General features: G+C 40.7%; 1 protein-coding gene across 3 annotated transcripts in view; it reads left to right on the forward strand.

The window, feature by feature from the left end:
- Positions 1 to 13,345, forward strand: part of CACHD1 (cache domain containing 1) — a 136,518-nt gene extending 123,173 nt beyond the window's left edge. For 2 of the 3 annotated variants that reach the window (XM_063298070.1, XM_063298073.1), the window contains 4 exons: positions 504 to 665; positions 1,803 to 1,880; positions 4,388 to 4,489; positions 12,580 to 13,345. In XM_063298070.1, the coding sequence (XP_063154140.1) occupies positions 504 to 665; positions 1,803 to 1,880; positions 4,388 to 4,489; positions 12,580 to 12,815 (578 nt within the window). In that variant the 3' untranslated portion in view covers positions 12,816 to 13,345. The remainder of the gene's footprint in view (positions 1 to 503; positions 666 to 1,802; positions 1,881 to 4,387; positions 4,490 to 12,579) is intronic. The other variant, XM_063298072.1, reaches the window with a different exon arrangement.
- The last annotated feature ends 1,149 nt before the right edge of the window (positions 13,346 to 14,494 follow it).

Below are 14,494 nucleotides of genomic sequence, written 5' to 3' on the forward strand. Positions count from 1 at the left end.
GGGTCAAAACGTTAAGAAAGGCTGATCTACATAAACAACCCAACCATGTTTTTATGGGTATTAGAAGCATGTGGTGTGAAACTCTGTCCCAGCATTTTTTTTTTATCAGAAGGGAATTTTGGCTGGGGAAGCAGAATATATTGGACTAATCCTGTATAAGAGATGCTTTCTAGCCCATGCAATCTGTAAGATGAAGTGCGTTGAAGCACAATGAACTGTTGATCAGAATAGGAATTTTGTATATTCATAACAATATTCAACAATTATTCATAATTTTTAATATATTCTTATGTAAGAATACCTTACACGGAGCAGTGGAATGGATGCATATCTCGTTTTGAAAACTGGCATGATTTCCTCTTAGGAGTGTCTTTGTCACCAAAATTAGATTTTGGGCAGCATCCATAGTCTAGCGATTATCTAGATTGTTCTTACAGGATTTGAACTTCTTCTTAAGGAGATTTTCATACTCCTTTTATTTTTTTCTCCCTCTGAAATGAAAGGAGATGAGGTGATAGCTTTGAATATGATAAAAAGTGCTCCAGTTGGTCCTGTAGCAGGAGGTATTATGGGATGCATAATGGTGTTGGTTCTCGCAGTCTATGCCTATCGTCACCAGATCCACCGCAGAAGTCACCAGCACATGTCTCCACTTGCAGCACAAGGTAAGCTAAATAAATGTTTTGCTTATGTAATAGAATTATGTTTTCTGGCTCTGACTGTTTGATTTGGTGCACTCCTTCTGATAATCTCAAGTCAATTTATAAGCATATGTCCTACAAAGTACATTTTATTCACACTGCTCTGCTAATGTAGAATAGGCACCACTGCCCTCTGCTGGATATAGAAGTCACAGTTGCACTGACTTCATTAAGTCCCTCCTAGAAAATCTTGTAAATATTTATTCTGATCAGCTGATTCTAGAGCATGTCAGATGCGCAATTAGTTTTTTAGGGTAGATGTGCATGCTTTATTGTTCCGCTTTCTTCACTGTCACCTTTGTGATTTTTAAAAAGTTCTAAGTCCGTTGTTTTACTCCAGTTGAACAGAAAACAAAATACCATTTTTTAGGCATATTCTTTTTATGAACACATTATAGTGCTCACTGTTTAGCATTTTGCCTTCTTAATAATAAAACTCAAAACAGAGCACATTACTGCTGATTATAATTCTAACCATTTTCTAGCATTGATCTATGTAGTTCCATAAAAATATTAACTGATGTTGTAAAAATAATTGGGAAACACAAAGAGGAGTTATGAAAGTGTTACCATAAGTGGAAAGAAAAATATTTAATCATGGCCATCCCTTTCCAACACTTCTAAAAGAGCTATTATTTCCCATAGAAGAGAATATACTGTATGTAGCTCAGGTTTGAACTGTGGAGTCCTTGGTGCTCTCTGAGCTTGGTTGTTGCACTTGATTGTGCACTGATGATGTCACCTAGTTGGGTAATGAAAAGTCTGCAAGCAAACAACCAAGTCAGAGAGCACCAAGGACTCCATAGCTGCTATTTCACAGAATTTTATGAACATTGCCGAGTCATGTATATTTTATGCTTAAGTGGTACATTTATATTGCTGGCTCAAAAAGAGAGAGAAGTAGGTAGAGAAGCTGACAGATTTATGCCATAGCCTCGACCAAAATATTCAAATAGTTTGCTGTACAGTTTCTGGGCCTCTGCTATTTTGTCCTTCAGAAAGGGGCAACCCAGGGCCATTTCCAAAACATTGCACTCTTACAGGCTAATGCAACTTCTTTCTCTTTAATAGTTGCATTTTTCTGTTTGTAACGGTGTGTAGAAATGTCAGTCCGCATGTCCAACCTGGAGAATGAGAGAGATGAAAGGGATGAGGACAGTCATGAAGACAGAGGAATCAGTGAGTATTTAGCAATCCCATTCTGGTTGGAGTTGGGCAGGAAAACATGGGGAGAGGCTGCATGCATTTTTTTTTCCTGCAGCCTTTCTCGCTACAAAGATGTAGCATTATTCACCTCTGTAATCATTTCAAGAGGGCAAAGTGCTTTACAGTTTTGGCCCCAGTCATTTTGAAAGGAGTCCTAAAGCAAGGCTGTATATTGCTGCCTTTCTACAGACTGAATATAACTGTAAAAAGTCACTGACTCGCTCACACCCAATTCACTGAGTTCTTACCTCAGTGATTTATGAGCAGGACTTTGACCCTTTGTCCATTATTTTGCTCCATCACTTGCTATCTTAATGTTTTCCTCTAAAGACCAAATATGCTATAGAACATACACTTGTCATCCAGGCTTAGACAATTCTTAGATGACAGTTCATGAAATCTAGTTGCCTTTGAGTTGCTGATTTCCTCACTTTGCTTTCAAGAACTGTGTAATATCCAGCGTTAAGTAAGATCCACCCATCCACCCCTTGAAAATAAATAAATGGTTTGAAAACTGTATGTAAATGCAGTAGGTGGAATCCACAGCTGTTATTCTATATATGTTCCTGTGTTTTCCTTACCAGGATTTAACTACGACTAGTATCTCCTGCAGTTTTGCAAAAAGTATTGTATTTTAATACACTCTAAAGACAGTTCTAGATGCAGTTTGTTACCAAATTGATTCTAAATAATTTACAATGTAGTCTGGGAATCAAAATTTATTTATTTATTTATCTAATTTATCCCCGCCCATCTCCTCCTGTCGGAGGCCTCTGGGCGGTTTATAACAAGTGATTAAAACCATCAGAATAATACAAAAAACAAAATACAGTAAAAATACTATAAATAGAAATAAAGAATAAAGAATAAAAAATCCAAGCGATGAAACATCTAAAACAGTCCAAGTGTGGGAGGAGTGATCTATAACAACCATCCCCATGTAACTCTATTCCCATCTCCACCCCAAGCGAGGAGGCAGAACCAGGTCTTCAGACTCCACCGAAAGGCCAGGAGCGATGGGGCCAATCTCACCTCCAGGGGCAGCATGTTCCACAGGGCGGGAGCTACTGCAGAGAAGGCCCGCTTCCTGGACCCTGCCAGATGAAATTCTTTTACAGACTGGGTCCGTAGCATGCCCTCTCTTCATGATCGGGTGGGATGGGTTGATGTAATGGGGAAGAGGCGGTCCCTCAGGTAACCTGGTCCCATGCCATGTAGGGCTTTAAAGGTGATAACCAACACCTTGAATTGGACCTGGAAGCAAACTGGTACCCAATGCAGCTCGCGCAGCAGTGGTGTTACATGTGCCCTTCTGGGGGCACCAAAAACAGCTCGCGCAGCTGCATTCTGGATCAGCTGAAGCTTCCGGATACTTTTCAAGGGTAGCCCCATGTAGAGCGCATTGCAATAGTCTATCTGAGAGATAACAAGGGCAGTGACTGTTCGAAGGGCCTCCTGATCCAGGAAGGGGTGTAACTGGTGCACAGCACGTAGCTGCACAAAGGCTCTCCTGGCCACGGCTGCCACCTGCTCTTTGAGCAGGAGCCGTGAGTCCAGGAGGACCCCCAAGTTACGCACTGGGTCTGTCTGGGGCAGTGCAACCCCATCCAGAACCAGAGATGTTAATGTCCCGGATACAGAAGAACCATAACCCACAGCCATTCGGTCTTACCAGGGTTCAGTTGAAGCCTGTTGTTCCCCATCCAGGCCCCCACAGCCCCAGACACTCGGAGAGGGTGGTCATGGCATCACTTACTTCACCTGGGATGGAGATATACAGCATACTGATGATACCTCTTCCCATGGTGACGGATGATCTCACCCTGCGGGTTCATGTAGATGTTAAAAAGGAGAGGGGAGAGTACTGATGCCTGTGGCACCCCACAAAGAAGGGGCCGCGGGGCCGATCTCTCCTCCCCTATCAACACCGACTGGGATCGGCCCTGGAGGAAGGAGGTGAACCAGCGTAAGACTATGCCGCCCACCCCCAACTCCCTGAGCCGCCCCAAAAGGATACCATGGTCGATGGTATCGAAAGCCGCTGAGAGATCAAGGAGAGCGAGGATGGATGCACTGCCTCCATCCCGCTCCCGCCAGAGATCATCCAGAAGTGCGACCAATGCCGTTTCCGTCCCATAACTGGGCCTGAAACCTGACTGAAAGGGGTCTAGATAATCCGTTTCCTCCAGGACCCTCTGGAGCTGCAAAGCCACCACTTTCTCAACCACCTTCCCCAGAAAGCGGAGGTGGGAGACTGGACGAAACAGTAGGGTCCAGCGATGGCTTCTTGAGGAGGGGGTGTACCAACGCCTCTTTAAAGGCCATAAATTAGTTATGGTTCTTTCATACTATGGTTTAGAAGTTTGACCAGTTTGGAATTCGACAACAGCAGCTATTTTCTAATGCCTTAAAAGTGATCTGCTTGATGAATATATGAGGTTATCCTTTTTCTCTCTTTTTCTTTCTTCTGCTCACTGTAGTCAGTAACACTCGGTTTATAGCAGCAGTTATTGAACGGCACGCCCACAGTCCTGAACGTAGACGCCGTTACTGGGGACGATCAGGAACAGAAAGTGATCATGGTAAGATCATGGAAGTCTCTCATCTTGTTTGTGCTCCTTGGCAATATAACACATTTTCTAAGAAAGCAATCCCAGTGCTGTTCTTCATTTAAAACAAATTTGACACTTTCCATTCCAGAGCCAGGCACTTGCCAGATTTGAAGCTATTTTTGTTTCACTCTTCCACTTAGCATCTTAATCACTGATGCATCAACACTGTTATATGAATATGCACCCTTACAAAAAGTAAAGTATTACAGAAATTAGATCCCCTCTTTTCCCCCTGTGGTCAATTGAAATGTATTTTAATAATTGTACTTTGTGTTATTAGATAAGGAGTAACACTATTCTTTCTTTTTTTTGTATATAAAACAGTGTTTACTTTTAAGCAATAGAGACCCAAGAGTTTATTTCTTGTTGCTAGGTTAAATAAACCCTGGGTTAAATTTTAAAAGGTTGAATGCCTTCTTGGCTTACTGGTATGCATTATGATTCATAAGAAGATTTGTGATGCACAGAATTACTGCAAACACGGTTCTCCTTTGATTAACATAGAAATTAAATTATTAAAGAAATAGGATTTGGGCTTTTGTGACATTTCCTCTGTCACTGACTATGATTTTTTGCCACATAATTGACCAATCACCAGTAAGACTGGGCAGTTGGTGCTAAATCTCCATCGTGTATCCAGTTGATGAGTCCACTAAGAGGATTAATGTGAGGTTGGCATATTTTTTTTTGCCAAGGCTGTCAGCTGTATCTTTGTATCACTTTCACTATAAATACAGTATGATATACTAAATGCACAGCAAGGGCAGGATGAGGACTTGTATTTGATTTCTTGGAGTCCTTGAATGTTTGTAGATGTTCGCTCAGTATGTGGCAGCGATCACTGACTGAAACATGCAGGCCCTTACGTCTTTCATATGACTGCAAACCCTGTGATATTTCTAGTTAATATAAACACAACATCAAAAGGTAGAATGTGGAAAATCCTTGTAACACATACACGTAAAAATCTTTGCAACAGACACACAGGTTAAAACATTTTTTTTTAAAGTACCCAATGGTAAGTTTCATAATTTTAAAGAGAAAACTGGCAGCCGTACCCAAGCCAGACTTAGATCTTTTCATGTATTCTTCAGATACAGAATTTTGTTCATTAGAACCATTAAAAATAAAAACAAACAAAACAATGTAAATGCTATGTTATCCTTCTGTGGCAACATGAAGTACTGTATAAACAAGGTATCACGATTTAGGCCATATGAGTATATGAGAAAACTAAATCACATAAATACTAGCATGATTCAGTTGGTCCCTAATAACTAGGAGATCAAACCTTGGTTTGTTTCCAACATACAATTCTGACAAGGAGCTTAGACAATAATACTTCCTTGACAAATTTTCCTGTATGCTACATGTGATTGCAGAATTAATATTTGAAATAGCCTAATGCATTGCACAATTTCCTTTCCTCAGTGATTCCCTACAAGCCACATAGAGAAGCAGTGAGTTTAAACAATAGCCAGTGATTCTGACTGTGCCAGCATTGGAATGTCTCTTTGAATGCCTCTGAGGGCAGTTGCATTGCAATTATTTTCCTTTCACTTACTTCCTTTTACTTGCAGAGGATGGCAGAAGATTAGAGGCTGTAGTTTAGTCATTATTCAGAAGTTAAAATGTTCGTTAGCTGCTCTTAACTAGAATTTAGGTCCCCTTCCCTGTTTTACCCTAATTATTTTCCATTTCATAACCTAATATGTGTGAAACAGTTTCATAAAACTTTATGTGTAATGGGGGACTTGTTTTCCTATAATGCTATTTTAAAAATTAGACATGTTTGTCAGCATTTGGGGGAAACCAAAACAGAATTAAATCTAGAGGCAATAAATGGAAAGAGTTCTGTTGCATATAAGTAAATACAGCTAATGGAAAACAGAGATACACTAGACCAGTGTTTTTCAAACTTGGCAACTTTAAGATATGTGGCCTGCAACCCCAGAATTCCTCAGCTAGCATGCTGGCAGGGGAATTCTGGGAGTTGAAGTCCACACATCTTAATGTTGCCAAGTTTGAAAAACACTGCACTAGACTCTGCAAGTGAAAAAAAAAATAAATGTCATCATAAACCATGTAAAATCAGGAAATCATGTATATAGAAAGTAAGGAGTTTCTCAGTTTTGCAAAAGTGACCCTCTATTAAAGGAAATCTGTTCTTTACTAGCCCTGCACACGCTGGCTTCTCCTTTTCTGAATAACCTGATCGATAATATTAGCCTTCTTCAGATGTCCACCTGAACCTATGGGGTCTTGAAAGCATGCAGAGGATAGTCCCAACTTTGCTTTCTCCAATATTCATGTGTGCATCTAGGTATGAAAAGGACTACTAGTTGCATCAACTGGAATACAATTGTCCATGAATTCTGAGCCCTAATAAAGCAAGGCTATGGGGAACTTCATGTTTGACTACTAGCCTGAACTCATGAAAGGCAGAAAAAGTAAAAGCGGGATGACATATTCACCCTAAGTAAAAGCAGGATGACATATTCACCCTAAGTAAAAGCGGGATGACATATTCACCCTGTCTTGCCACCTTCCACCCCTCACATGTACAGGGGACACATCTGAAGATAGCTAACATGGCTTCAAGGAGAAGAGCCATTTGAAACTGGTAGTATGGTAGTATCCCACGCTTATTGGTATATGGTTCTATTCTTCAAGTCTATGCTGGTAGCATCACCCTGTCTGGATCTGGAAGCTAAAAAGGGTCAGGCCTGAGTAGTAGTTGGATGGGAGATCACCAGATGATGATGATTTATTAAATTTATATGTCACCCAACGCTCAGCAACTCTGGGCAGTTTACAAATTGTTTAAAACAGTAAATACAAGAAAAACAAACAAAAAGAAGAATAAAGATGGCAGGATGACAAAACGAGATGGGAACAAAGGAAAACAACCACAGTTAAAAGGAGACTAGTCATCCTCACCAAAGGCCTGGGCGAATAGCCAAGTCTTCAAGGTCCTTTGAAACACCAATAGGGTGGGGGCCATTTGGATCTCAGGGGCAACCTCGTTCCAGATGGTGGGCACTGCTACAGAAAAGGCACATTTCCAGAGTCCCAAGAGATGGCATTGCTTAACTGAAGGAACTTGGAGCGTGCCAATCTTGCCAGATCAGATTAGCTGGGCAGATACTTTGGGAGACAGGCAGTCCCTCAGGTAACCAGGCCCTATGCCATGAAGGGCTTTATAGTTAACAACCAGTACCTTGAATTACCCCCAGAAGCAAACTGGCAACCATGGCAGTTCACAAAGCACAGGTGTTACATGGGCATACCGAGGCATGCCCATCACTGCCCACACTGCTGCACTCTGGAACAGTTGAAGTTTCCGGGTGGTCTTCAAGGGTAGCTGCATGTAGAGTACGTTGTAGGAGTCAAGCTGTGAGGTGACCAGGCATGAGTGACTGTCTGAAGGGCCCCCTGATCTAGGGCTACCTGCTAGATGTGATGTTAAAAAACATCATGATAGAGGGTAAAAGCAAACCATTTCTGTATTGTTGCCAAGAAAACTACATGGACATGTCTGTGAAATCTCCAGGAGTCTAGTTTAGCTCAAAACAAACCTTTTACATTAACTTACCCTTAAAATAACACCCAAAGGTATTTCTAAAAATGTAGTAGAATCACAGTACTTTCACAGATGAATTGCATATATTTAATATAGGAGTCTGTGTTTTCCTACACTTAAAAATTTGCTGCACTTACGCAGTTCAGTTAATTGCACTATCACATATTCAATTAAATTTTCTAGACTTCTAAACTGGCATTTGTTACAGTTTTTCACAATGTGCTTTTTATTTTTCTTACTTTACTTCAAAAATCTATTTACCCTTTGTTAATTTTACCAAATAGGCATTTTTATTCATAAATTTTATGGTGGCAGTTCAGTATGATGGGAACTTTCTGAATTCTACATATTTGGGGGATTTAGTTTTTGCACTTTTTGTAGGGGGACTTCAAAAGCTCACAAAGTGCAGCTAAATTGGCTGAAATATACCCTAGAATTCTGGATTTTAATGGCACTGTATCCAATCAATGTTACCAATAACTAAAGGCAAATGAAGGCCTTACAGCATCAGCTTAGATGAAAGGAAGCTCAAATGAGTTCCCCTAGGGGAGTTTAAATTGCACCCAGAATGGCACAGGCAGAACTTTCAGAAGCTTTCCATTCTAACAGCTGCTTGGTAGGTTTTGCACATACTTACAGTACAATAAGAAAAAGGGAAAAAGGGAAGTCAAGGATGAGGAAGACAAATGGGCTAGATCAGTTTGATCCATATACCCCATGATTCCTACACTATTTATTGTTAATTATTCATATATTTTGCTTTTGATCAACAGCCATACATTAGTCATGCTTACTGCCAACTTTCCCTCTCCTGTTCCCCCATGGCTCTAACAGGCCGTCAGCCCTTTGAGGTACTCCAGACAGGAAACCAAAACCATGACTATTAATACTGCCTTTACTGAAAGGTTACAGTAACAGAATCTTGCAAGTCTGAAAGTACTTCCTCCCTCCCCATCTTTAACTTGCCAGAGAACTAGGGAGGGTCCCTTCTGAGACGTCTACTCCACCCCTATTCCTCCTTTGGACTCAGATTTTGTTTATCAGACTGGCTGATTACTCTAGGGTGCAGCTTTTCCTTCTGTCTCCCAAGGTTATTTTCACAGCCCATTATACAGGCATCAGGGCCATTCCATTTAATTTGGGAAAGTTCATCATGACAGAAAACCACCCCCGTTCTTCCTGCGTGGAAGGTAGGAAGATGCAATTTGAAAAATATACTATTCAGAAAAAGTGATTTGTACATTGCTGGCTTTCCCAGATGATCAGGCAGATTAATCATTTGCTACTCGGTCGTTGGTCTCCTGAGCATGTGAACTTCTAAGCCTGACTTCAATGGTGGCAAATCTTACTGTGGCATAATTTTCCTGTATGAGAGGTTATCTTTCATCATGCATCTGAAGTAGGATATTTATTGTTCATTTATTTCTTAGTTTTAGAACCTATCTTTGATTCAAAAGCTCCCATTCCTATTTTTCTCTGCAACAATAAGGGGAGTTGTTGGGCTGAGACTGACTAGCCCAAAGTCACCCAGTGAGCTTCCATGGCTGATGATGGACTAGAACATGGTACATGAAAAAAAGAAAAATCCAAACTAAAGTAATGATCATGAACAACCCAATTTTGTGCATATTTCACTTGAAAGTGAATTTCACTAAGTAACAGGCCTTACTCCAAATTAACTATGGATTTTTAAAATTATTTTATTTATTCATTCATTCAATTTATATAGTCAGCCATCTCAAACCAGTGATTCTGGGTGGCTAACAGTAACAAAAACAATAAAACAATAAAAACAATACCAAAAAATTAAATATAAAATATAGATACTGCCAAGAGATCTTAAAAGCCATTGGTGTTAGCCCAACCATGAAGCAGGGCCCTTCACACACTTGGGGCCCCAGGCCTGGGCACAAAGCCAGGTCTTCAAGGCCTTCTGAAAAGCCAGCAGGATCGGGGCCATCCTAATCTCAGGAGGGAGGATGTTCCAGAGGCCAGGTGCCACGGCCTCGCCAGCCGACATTCCTTGGCTGACGGGACCCAGAGCATGCCCATCCTGCCAGATTGGATTGGACAGGTAGAAACAACTGGGAGAAGGTGGTGTCTTAAGTACCCCAGTCCCAAGCCATGAAGGGCTTTAAAGGTGACAACCAGCACCTTGAATTGCACCCTGAAACACACTGGCAACCAGTGCAGCTCCCGAAGCAGTGGTGTTTCATGTGCTGAGCAGCCAACACTATTTACAACCCGGGCAGCTGCATTCTGTACCAGCTGAAGCTTCCGAATGTTCCTCAAGGGCAGCCCCATGTAGAGCGCGTTGCAATAGTCCAAACGGGAGGTCGTGAGGGCATGAGTGACAGTGAGTAGTGCCTCCCGGTCCAGGAATGGGCACAACTGACGCACAACTAGAAGGTGTGCAAAGGCCCTGTTAGCCATGGCTGCCATCTGCTCTTCCAGCAGGAGCCATGAGTCCAAGAGAACCCCCAAATTGTGCACCAGGTCCGTCTGGGGCAGTGTCACCCAATCCAGGACCAAAGATGGAAAAACCTTGGTACTGGGAGGCCCAAACACCCAAAGCCACTCAGTCTTGCTTGCTTGAGCCGGAGCCCAGGACCTTACAGCCTCCAGGCACTGAGATAGGATGCCCACGGCATCACTCAGCCTGGGGTAGAGATAAAAAGCTGGGTATCATCAGCATACTGATGATACCTCACCCCAAACCATTGGATCACCTCCCCCAGCGGCCTCATATAGATGTTAAATAAGAGGGTCGAGAGAACCAAGCTCTGTGGCACCCCACACAGTAGGGGCCATGGACTGGACCTCTCCCCTCCCACCAACACTGACTGGAACTGACCCCGGAGCAAGGAGGAGAACCAGCGCAACACAGTGCTGCCCACCCCCAACTCCCGAAGCCAGTCCAGAAGGGTACCATGATCAATGGTATTGAAGGCCGTCAAGAAGGGCAAGGATGGTCACACTGCCCCCATCCCATTCCCTCCAGAGGTCATCCAAGAGCGCAATCAATGCCATCTCAGTCCTATATCCTGGCCTGAATCCTGACTGAAAGGGATCTAGATAATCCACTTCATCCAGAGCCCTTTGAAGCTACCATGCGACCACTTTCTCAACAACCTTTCCTAGAAAGGGGAGGTTGGAGACTGGACAGAAACTATCCAGATTGGTTGGGTCGAGCGATGGCCCCTTCAGGAGGGGGTGCACCTTAAGAGCCGGTGGGACCAACCCCTCCCTCAAAGAGGAATTAACCACCGCCCAGACCCAATCACATGTCCTCTCCTGGGCAGTCTTGACTAGCCAGGAGGGGCACGGATCTAACACAGAAGTGGCTGAACTAACATTTTTAGTATAGTTGCATTGCTTAAAAGTATGTTTGCCATGACAGTGTTGAGTTTGAAATTCCTGCAGCTTTTTAAGACCAGGCACTACATATGCCAAAAAATTCCTTTCATAGTAGAAAAAATAATAATAGTGGAATAGTTCTGCTTTTATAGTTTCTAATGTTTTTTAATAATTATTATATAGTGGTTTTAGGTAATGATTGTTTATATATTTATTATTTTATTGGATTGTTGTAGGTCTCCCAGAGTCACTTTTCCTGAGATGGGCAGCCATAAAAAATTGATAAATAAATAAATAAAGTATACTTTTTACTGGTATGACATGTGCTATAACATATTGGTTATTGTATTTGTAAACTCATTAATTTAAAACTAGAGCATTAAAACAGGAATTCTTTTATGCATAAGAGGTTTTTTTTGAATAAAGTAAATCTTCAATTTTGTGTGGATGGGGTGTTGGTTAGACCCAAATGCCTCTTCGATAGCAGATAGGATTTTATGCATGGGTAAAAAGTGTTACATATACATAAAATGGGGAACAATTCTGCTTGCTGTTTCTTGAAATCCATCAAATTGCGATAGAGTAAACTGAAGATGTTACTCAAATATTACCTACATCTGTTCTACAGTAGATGAAGTTATTGAAGGTAACATAATTTGTGCAGTCACATAGGAAATTAATTGAAGCCTTTTTTAGCTAATCAAAACATAAAATATTAAACTATTTGGTGTGTGTTATGTTGATCATTTTCAACATGGAGGAGGTTGACTGAATGTATATCTGGTTCAAAACTTAATGCCTTAGGTTAGTTAAGTCAAATGATCAAAGGCAAAGGAATTAAATAATAAGTATACAACAGAGTTGCCTTTTGAATCTTCCCGAAGTGTTCTGAGACTTTTTTGTGTGTGTTCAGAATCAGAAATTTCAAAGAAAAATAGGAAAGAAAGGAAATTAGACTCTGTTAAAATAACCTAACACTCCTGCATCAGTCAGCACTGCTGAGTGATGATTTTTCCTTCCTGCAGTGTGTTAAATTATGAATGTGAATGATCATTTCTAAGCATTATGAACTTTTTTGTTCAAACTCATCCCTCCTGACCCATGTGGCTTTATTTTTCAGGCTACAGTACCATGAGTCCTCAGGAAGACAGTGAAAATCCTCCCTGCAATAATGACCCATTATCAGCTGGTGTAGATGTGGGAAATCATGATGAAGATTTAGACCTGGAGACCCCTCCTCAGACTGCTGCCCTTTTGAGTCACAAGTTCCATCACTACAGGTTGCACCATCCAGCCCATCATAGTCACCACTTACAGGCTGCAGTGACGGTACACACGGTAGATGCAGAATGCTAATGTCTTTGACCTTGGGGGAAAATGCAGCTAGTGAGACAAGCAGCAAGGGGCCAACTCATGTTCATCCTTTGTACCAGGCATGGTTTTGGTGAATACCACGAGACTTGCTTTGGACGAAAACGTTCTCTTTCTAAAATGTAAAGCCGACTCTGAAGTGGAGGAGTTGTGATGAATGAACCTGCCATAACAGTCAGTAAAATGGAATAGTAGGATTGTTCACCCTCCAAACACAAGAAGAAAGATTTACACAATAAGATGAGCCTTTGACCTCTGTTAATCTGAGCCAAGAAAAGAGTCTGCTCAGATGAAGGCGAGGAAGATGTTTGCTTTCCTTAATGGGAAGAACAGAAATTGCAGCCAGAGTCAAAGAAGGTGCTGGATCCAAAAATAGCCATTGCCACAAGGTTTCCATTTGTTTGGGCTCCTTAAAAAAGAAAAAAGAAAAAGTCCATTGCTCTTACAAATTGCTGTATAGGCTCTAAGACAATGCATCTGGAGATTTTTAAATAAAGGATTATTTTTGTACTATTTATTGAACTCAAAATACTCATGAACTCTGAGAGAAAGGAGAGGGAGGGAATAAAGGCATCACAGACTTTCCGTGAATACAGACTAAAGTTTTATTTGTGTTGGTGACGCTGTGGTTCTTAAGAGACTTGATATTCAACCCCCTCCACCACCATGCTATAAAGGGAAAATGAAGAAATTGTGTGCTGATTTGTTTACATAATTAAGGGTTCGTTTCCATGGTCATTTTGTACACTATAAACATGACTTGTTCATGTGTTCACTCTCTCCCATATACATATATATATATATATATATATATATACACATACATACACACACACACACATATATATATATATATATATATATATATATATATATAAATAAAAAATTGGAGAAGAGAGTTACCAATACTAAGCCTCCTGGCTAAAGCACTGAAGAATCCTACTCATCTCTCCCACCCTCCATCTTAATTATCTTCCAGCTTGCGGGCAAGATGCCATTTAATATAGTAACATGGTGTACAGTACTGTCCATGATTAAGAAACTGAAGATACAAATTGCTCCCTTTTCACATGATGGAAAATTTTAAAAAAAAATATTGTGAGATTAATTGAATGCATTTTAAACTTTTGGTCACTGAAAAGTTTATTAGAACGCAATGATAAAACATCTCTCCCATTTATCTGGAGTTTGACACTGTTTTAGTTCTTCATAGGAGATTAATAACATCTGACTTGATTGACACATGGGCCAAATAATTTTAAACTAGTTTTAAGTCACAGTGTTTTGTTTAAAGTGACTAAAATGTTATGAACACATTTTTGCACCGTGCATATGATAAACATTCATTTATGTGTAGTTTTTAAAAAAGTATCTGAATATTGCTTTAATAATAGGGTACTTAATAGTTATGTAAAATGGTTCTTTAACAGTATGGTAAAGTATGTGTGTGCTATCATGATTCCCTTTATACCCTGTATAAAATCACCATTTCTAGTGGAATAAAATAATGTAAAGTATGGATTTATGGATTACTTTTGACAGGTCTAAAAGTAATTTGGCATAAAAATGCTTTATATTAACTTGGAACTCAGTTATACAAATTCTTCAGCATTAGGTATTCACTCCCAGCTGTCATCTTCATTTCTAAATACTCAAAACTCAGA

This window comes from Candoia aspera, chromosome 3, assembly GCF_035149785.1.
Source record: "Candoia aspera isolate rCanAsp1 chromosome 3, rCanAsp1.hap2, whole genome shotgun sequence".
NCBI lineage: Eukaryota > Metazoa > Chordata > Lepidosauria > Squamata > Boidae > Candoia > Candoia aspera.